At 41.0% G+C, this 8161-nt stretch overlaps 1 protein-coding gene across 1 annotated transcript; it reads right to left on the bottom strand.

Moving 5' to 3' along the window:
- Nucleotides 1–627: 627 nt before the first annotated feature.
- Nucleotides 628–7591, bottom strand: aasdhppt (aminoadipate-semialdehyde dehydrogenase-phosphopantetheinyl transferase; the record flags this gene model as incomplete). Its single annotated transcript, XM_079224490.1, has 7 exons — nt 628–1411; nt 1695–1763; nt 4478–4639; nt 5322–5443; nt 6188–6317; nt 7182–7295; nt 7448–7591. 7 exons carry the CDS (start codon nt 7589–7591, stop codon nt 1244–1246), a joined length of 909 nt encoding a protein of 302 aa, XP_079080616.1. The 3' UTR covers nt 628–1243.
- Between the last annotated feature and the right edge of the window lie 570 nt (nt 7592–8161).

An 8161-nucleotide genomic window follows, 5' to 3' on the forward strand; every position in this document is an offset into this window, starting at 1 on the left:
GACAGACTGGAAGAGATAAGGAGGAAGAAAGGAAGGAGAAAATGAATTCAAGATATGAAAAAGAGGAGAGGCAGATATATTTTGTTATACAGAGGAAGTGTAGATAGACACGACACAAGCATCTTACACATACAAAACATACATGCACTTAATGGGCAATATGGTTACAAAGAAAGGCTTTCAGATTTTTGACGCAGTGTAGCAAATTAATGCAAAATTACAACATAAAGTGTGATTTCATCTGTGTTCTTCTGTAATGGTTCGGATTATTAAAAATAACTTTCAATAATCAATTTCTTTGTTTTTAATTATATTTTGATTGAAATCATTGACTGGGTCAGCATAGTTTTATAAAAGGTTCACACAATATGATCATAAACTGCTATACAGATCAGATTATTGCTAAATAATCACAGTGATTTATTAACCGGCTCTGTGCGCATTTACATGCAAGATTAAAAGAGCAGGAGGACTCAGAGGAGAACGAAAGCAGGAAGAAAAAAAGAAAAGAAAAAAGGTCCAACAGAACGTGCAGTAGTTATTGGATACTTTATAAGTTGCTCTGCATTGAACTCACAATAACTGCTTGACAAAAGAGAGAAGAGAATAAAAGACAGATAACTTGAGAGGAAAAATTTGTTTAAGAGCGACTTCAAGTGAACACCAACACTTTGACATTGCCACTTAGTGTAATTTCTTATTTGATCCTTGCATTCATGATCCACATTGGGAGTAGACTTATAATGAAGTCATTAAGGTTCATTAATCATCTTTGTAACTGTGAAATATGCCTTACTTATCTTGCATATTATACAGTATATAAAGCATGTATTACAGATGTCTTTCAATCAATGTGTTTTTTTGAGTGTACATGAGTAATAATGAAGTGCTCAGTGCAGAATCTTGGACAATGTGTGCCTCAACACACACACACACACACACACACACTAAAAGCGTGAATGTACTACACAGCGCGTGTGTGCGCGTGTGTGTGTGTGTGTGTGTGTGTGTGTGTGTGTGTGTGTGTGTGTGTGTGTGTGTATCAGGCATGTAAAGGTCTATTTTTCCATCTGAATCAAGGATCTAAAGATAGAAGGTGTCAGATGCTATATGGATTCTGAAGCCCTCAGAGAGATCTTTGGTCAAACTTGACTGGATTTGTATTGAATGAGAAAGCAGCTTCAGTGTCAGTATTTTTTGTTTTGGCACTTCTAAAAAGGTGGGTGCATGCGTGTGTGGTGTGTTATGTGGATGCGTGCGTTTCTTTTTGTCTCTGTGGAGCTTCAGCCTTCATCTTGAAGCGGTCCCAGCAGGCGGGGTCTTCCTCTGTCAGAGGTGAGGCTGAGGCGATGAGGTCGCTGAACGACAGCAGTGTAAACGAGGTGGGAGGAGGAAGAGCTGGACGAAGAGGCTGCCAGTAAACGAGAAGAGAGTCTTTAATTAGTGAAATAGAGTGGCGTTTCTAGTAGTGCTGCAATTAATGGCTCATTTCTGGGTTTTTTAAAGTGATTAAAATGAATAATTTGTCATTTATCGATTCATTATTTCGCCTGTAAAATGACTGAAAATGATCCCACATTGCATGTTCCTAGAGACCAATGTGTTATGAGTGACACATAAAACCTTCCTGTAATTATGCATCTTAAGAAAAGTCCTTCTGAATGAGAACAGCTGTAAATGTTATGAGCCCTTACTGCAGAGTCTGCATTGTCTGCTGGTCCGAGTGCGACAGCAACATGATGATCAGTATCCAGCAAGCTCTCCTGCAGAAAAACACACACGTACATTTATAGCCTGCATATATTGATAAATGAAAACCTTGACACTCATTAAAATGCAGAGCAAGTACTACATGACAAATAATGCTTATCAGACACGTTGATACAGACGTTCACAATGCATGCATCTACAACTATTGAATATATGCATGTGAATATCTAGTATCCGTTTGCATGATGATTTGCAAGGACAGTGAGCAAAGTTCCAGTCAGATAATCGCTGCGTTTAGAGGTCACACATTCCCAAGCAATATCAGGTTCCTGTGATAAAGCAGACATGCATTCACTGAAAAATGTCAACGCTTAGCTTTACGATGAATCCATTCCACAGCATGATAGATGCAGTTTAACCACCTTGCTTATGTAAATTGATGAAGATTATTATTATCATTAGATTATTTTAACATAAAACATGCTTGTTGTGATTGTATCCTATGTTCAAATTTCAAACAAACAACATACCTATTGAGCCTTAAAAATGGTAAAAACATATTTTTAAAGTTGTTTTTTGTTTGTTTAGCAATGTTGTGCACTCTATAACTTCTACTCCAAATGCAATTGCTTTCGTAGCTGGAAAAATACACTTGGACATTAAAGGCCAAAAGCTGTGTGTGTACGTGGGAGTAACAGGTGGCGCTGTGTAGTGGGGGTTTAGTTACAGAAAATGGAAGAGGGTAAGGGAACATGAAAAGAAGCTCAAAGGAAAAAGATGAGGACAGAAATGTTAGAAAGAGCTTTATTAAAATATTTAGTAATTTTGCTGTTTCAGTGGCTATGTTATAGTCTGCTTTCAATGTGTGTTATTATGTCCATCAGTTCCTGTGTAGCGGCTACAGGGGTGACATCACCAGAGGACGGCAGGAAATAATAAATCTCATAGCTGCTCTCTGATCTCGCCAATCAGCTGACAGTGAGCCAGAGGACACAAGGCCAAAATCTGAGTGTGTCTATTTGTTTACGAGACAAATCCGGAAAAACCCAGAAAAAAACCCCTCAAAGAATTCAGTTCGAGGTACTTTTACCTCTCAAGGTCAATACAATCATTCACTGATCACAAATAACAATAACTCTTGCTAATAACAAGTGTTGCTGTTTTTGTAGATATAAAAGAGGAAGATCCATCTTCTTTGAGGTGCAGTCTGCAGTCTAGTGCAGTCTGGAAGGTCTAATGTATCAGATTATATTTCTCACCCCTTTTTCTTTTTAAATAAAAATATGAGCTCCTGCTTAATTTAATGTTAGAATCGTTTTATAGTCCAATATTATCCGCGATGACCCCGTGGGTCGGGACGGCGTCATCAAGGCAGACGGCAGTATGAGCAGTGCAGAGCGGGGTCGAGTCGCACACACTGGGACTCACATGCAGCAAAGAGCATGCCTGGCTGGACCGGCTGAGTAAACCAAGCACAGAGAAACTCTGGTTGAGTGGCTAATCCTTTAACCAGAAGGTTGGCATGAATTCCAAATGTGTGTGTGTATGATGAGTATAATAAGGTTTAGTTTAAAGCCCAAGGTAACTTCTTCAAATGTCTTGTTTAGTCCTAAACAACGGCTCAAAATAAGCAAGAAATGCTCAAATATTAAGATTATGGTATCAGCTTTTGCTTGAAAAGTGACTCAAACAATTCTTTGTTTCTCAAAAAGGTTACAGATTAATATTCTGTCAACAACAAATTAATTAATTGACAAACTGTTTTAGCTTTAATTAGGCAACTTGGCCTTATCTATCTGTTAACATGTTATTAACTGTTATGATACTGGTGATAGTCATATTAAATAAATATGGAATGAACCAGCTGTATACGAGATAAAAGTACACATTTATAACTAAATATTAACATTTACTTCTCTCTCTATTTGTCTTTGCTTCACTGGTTCTTTCTTCAACTTGTAACTCTTCATAATTTGTACTGGAGCACATTCTCCTTCCTGTATGTTGTGGTTACTTCACTTTGCCCTACAATCTATAGTTAAAAAGAGGACATCTATAGAAGTGAGCTTTTACTCCCCGGTGTGAAAACACAGACACTAAAACAGCATTAAGCCTCCATGACCTCAGGAGAGATGGAGAAAGGAGAAGAGACGCAACAACAGGCTTTTTAAACCACTGGCAACCTTTTCGCGGTCACTTGTTAATCCACCTGCCACTGGGCATGGAGAAAAGAGTAAGAGGAGGGAAAGGGGAATAGAGAGGAAAAACACATGGGAGAGAGAGGAGAGGGGAAACACAGAAATAAAGAGAGAAGGTAAGGAGGCCCATTGGCCTTTTTTCCTTTAAAGGAAATAGTTCAACATTGTGGGAAAGAGAACTGTAAAAATGACAAGTTGTGTTTTTGTGCTTCCAGGAGCCTGGTGTATTTCTTCTCATCTAGGTCTTGGCAAAACATTTAGACTATTCCTTTAATGTGTGCTCAAGACAACATGTGGCCAGGGCCACAGCTCCTCTTGGGCAATACAAAACACAAGTAGAGTCCAAGAGAATGAAAAACGTGAATAAAACTCACAGTAAATAAGATGATAAGAGAAAGCCAATATGGCAATTGGTCACTAGAAAACAGTGTAGGCTGGAAATGAAACTAGTCTTGAATCTTCCGTTAGTGTGTTTTGGTATTTTTCAATTTGTCATTCTAGACACAAGACAGACGTCTCATTTTTTAGAAATCCTGGAAGGTAGTTTTTTGTCCTTCAAACTGACTTACTTCAAATACCCAGTCGTCGTCCTCTTCCTCGTCTAGATGCATCTTGGTCTGGCGCAGTGCATATTTCTGCGTGAGCGGTTCAGGGGACAGGTGGAACTCCACCCTCTGCAGGTTGAAGCCCAGACCCGTGCCGATGGCTTTGATGAAGCTCTCCTTCAAGGCCTCGGTGGAAAAGAGAGGAAACTCAATCAGTTACAAGCAGAACATAATCTTTTGTGTTATTTTGGCTTAGTAGCACAATAACTTAAAACCACAACAGATGGGAATCTATGCGTACATGCACAACAGTGTGTATACAAAATAGTGACTTTGTGTGTGTGTGTCCAGCCAAAACCAACCCTGCTTGGTAGCCAATGAGCCACAATAACAGTATTACAAGACTAATCGCTATGGCAACCGTCGAACTCTGCCATTAGTCAACAGCGCGGTGATGATATCAGAGCTTGACGTCTCTGTGCCACCCTCTCGATCTCACCACATCTTTACTTAGCACCACCGTTGCTGTCCATCTGTGTGTGTGTGTGTGTGTGTGTGTGTGTGTGTGTGTGTGTGTGTGTGTGTGTGTCTCTCTCGCTCTCTCTGCAGGAAAGAAATTACACCAGAAAAAAACTGAAACTGAAAGAAAGTACTACTGTGTGAGACTGTGAGGACGTAGAGAAGGACAAAATGTGAGAAAAGGAGAACAATTTGTTCACACACGTATCTGCAAATATGTGTGTGTGTTTGTGTCTCAAAGGATATTGTCAATGTCATTTCACACACACACACACACACACACACACACACACACACAGCTCGCCGGCAATGCAATTTGACAACAGGATAGTATGGTTGCCATGGTTACCCAGTGGCGGTAGAACGCGGCAAGCTGCTGCTGCTCCGAGCCGCCTGATTGGATGACGCTCCACTCGTACGCTGTAAACTGACGAGTCATGATGCGGAAAAACTCCGGCACGGAGCTGCTACCTGGAGGGAAGGAAGGAAGGAAGGAAGGAAGGAAGGAAGGAAGGAAAGAGGAAAGGTATGAGGGCCAAAGAAAGGGAAGATAGAAAAGAAGGATGGAGACACCGACAAAAGGGACAGACAAAGACGGATGGAAAGAGAAGACAGGGTTATTCAAACATACTCAGGTTTTGAGAATACTGTGGACTGTTTCCTCTCTCTGAAATACACCAGTGATTTGAATGTGACACACACGTGCACACAGAAATCCAAACATTTGCACACACAAGCCGCCTTGGCCTGAAACCGTTTACATACACAAGGCAACAGTGCCCCCTTGCGGTAAAGTTGGGAAATACAAAAGCATTTCCATTTCTGCCTCGTGTAGTGTGATATGGTTCATTTTATAGTTTGATCTTTAAGCGTTTGATTGATGATCCAACCATGTTTGATTATTGGAAAGTCTCACATTACAGGAGACATCGACAACATTAACTAAAGAATAGGAACTGCCGATGAGAACTAAAGATTCTCATGAAAATCAGTCAAGCTATTACCTCAAGTTCTACCATTTCCACATCTTTTTTCGAGCAAATTTACAAAAATAAATGTTCAGCTGTTCAGCCTGTTTGCATGTAGCCATGCAAAACATTCAGCTTTGTGGTACTTTTTGAACATCTAATTGACAGAAAACCATCTTCTGATCTCAAAGTATGTTCACAAAGCTGTTCATAATATGTCAATGCTGCTTCAACTGTTGGCATTTACCTGGCATGGTGGTCTTCATGATATCCACCCCCACCTGCACCCCCTGCTCTGCAGCAAGCACCGCATAGTCCCCCTGGTGGGACAAGTTGAAACTCCAGGCTGGGGGTTCAGGACCTGGATCTGGCCTGACCTGGATGCCAACAGCAAGACATCACATTGTGGATATTTTCAATTATGTGACAAAGACAAAACATGTCCATCAGAGAACTACTTTTCATGTTCTTAAAGCTATTGAAGTTGGGAAAGCTATGCAATGAATCAAAACACAGAAAACTAAGTCAAGTCAGAGCAACAGTGCCGTATAATTTAATGTACATAAACTATGTCTTGAGCTCACTATTACTGGTTCTATTCATACTGTACAGCACACAATAATATACACAAATCCATCTGAGCAAAGGGTCTGTTCTGGTGACTCAACATATACCATTGTTGACAGCAGTCTAATTATTATTCTATATGGACACACTTCAGATAATAATTAGCATTGCCAATAACATTGCTGCCTTAGTTGTCATTATTATTCAACTATATCCACTGTTTGATTCCCTGCTAAAGTTTTTTTTTCGTTTTTTTGGGGGGAGTTTTTCCTGATCTAATGTGAGGTCCTGGGACAGACTTGTTTTTTCTCTCTGTGTGTCGGTTACAATGCGTGTGTGTGCTTTTGTGTCAACAAGCCAAACTATTACCTCAAGTTTAACCATTTCCACATCTTTCTTCGAGCCAATTTACCAAAATAAATCTCCACATTAATGTTCAGCATGTGCATGTGTTTAGCCATGCAAAACCTTTAGCTTTTTGAACATCGAATTGACAGAAAAACATCTTCTGATCTAAAAGTATGTCTGTATGTGTAGAGATTGTAAAGACGTTTACCTAAACCGATGTGAGGTCCCGGGACAGAGGATGTCCTCTGAGGCAAATTTGTAATTTGTGATTTTGGGCTATACAAAATAAATTGAATTTAATATTACTAATACATAATGGTATGTACCTTCAGTGGTGCTGCCAGGTAAGGTTTCCCTCTGGGGGATCGCTCCAGTCTGATCGCCGACCAGGGGATCCCCATCCTCTCACACACACATTTCCTCAGCAGCAACCTGCCAGCCTGTCGGGGTGACAGAGTGACAGACAAGCGAGTGTGTTACACAAGGATAACTGGATCTGACAAGCGGGAACGGATCCAAGTTGGGTGGTTGTGCGATAAGTCAGCACGCAGAAGGCGACAGACACACACACAACGTGTACAGTCACACTCACCATGGCTGACTTGGCATCCTTAGCAAACACAAACTTTTCGATCCGGTCTTTCTCCTCTCGCTGAACGCAACGAGCAGCAAACTGCCAGTCGGACCCGGTCGGTGTCCACGACCCGCAGCGAAAAGCCCATCGGACAGAGCCCATCCCCTCACCTCCGTCTTGTCATCTGGACTGCGCCACAACTTCAGGCTTCTCACAAGTTGTTAGGGAGCTAACGTTAGCACGTAGCTTACGGTTTGACTGACAACAAATAACACAACTCTGGAAACGTTGTATCCGATGTTTTACTACTTCCACAGAGGCGCCTTTGTGCAGTGCAGAACTGGGGATAACTAATACAGTTACTAGCGTTGCACTGTGTGTCTGACAGCGGGGTGAGCACGCCGAGCAAGCCGGAAAAGCCGCGGCGAGATTCAGTGTCGTCATAAGTGGGCGCGGTGGAGAATTGACCAATAGGAGCGATCTAAACTGTACACAACTACCGACACCTTCATGTGCTCTCAGGAATATTGTAAAAATGGTAGAGGATGTGATGGTATCAATGAATATGAGCATTTTTTTCATACCCGAGAGAGATGGGATATGCCGAAGTCTATTGACTGTAAAGCTCGTGTATCTAAATCGTGCTACTTAAAAAAAAAACACCTCTCAGCTCGGGCTCATCCTTGAAGATCAATTAAATGTATCTTCTCTAGTATACTTGTGAAAATATCG

The sequence above is a fragment of the Taurulus bubalis genome (genome assembly GCF_910589615.1).
Source record: "Taurulus bubalis genome assembly, chromosome: 10".
In the NCBI taxonomy this organism is placed as follows: Eukaryota; Metazoa; Chordata; class Actinopteri; order Perciformes; family Cottidae; genus Taurulus; species Taurulus bubalis.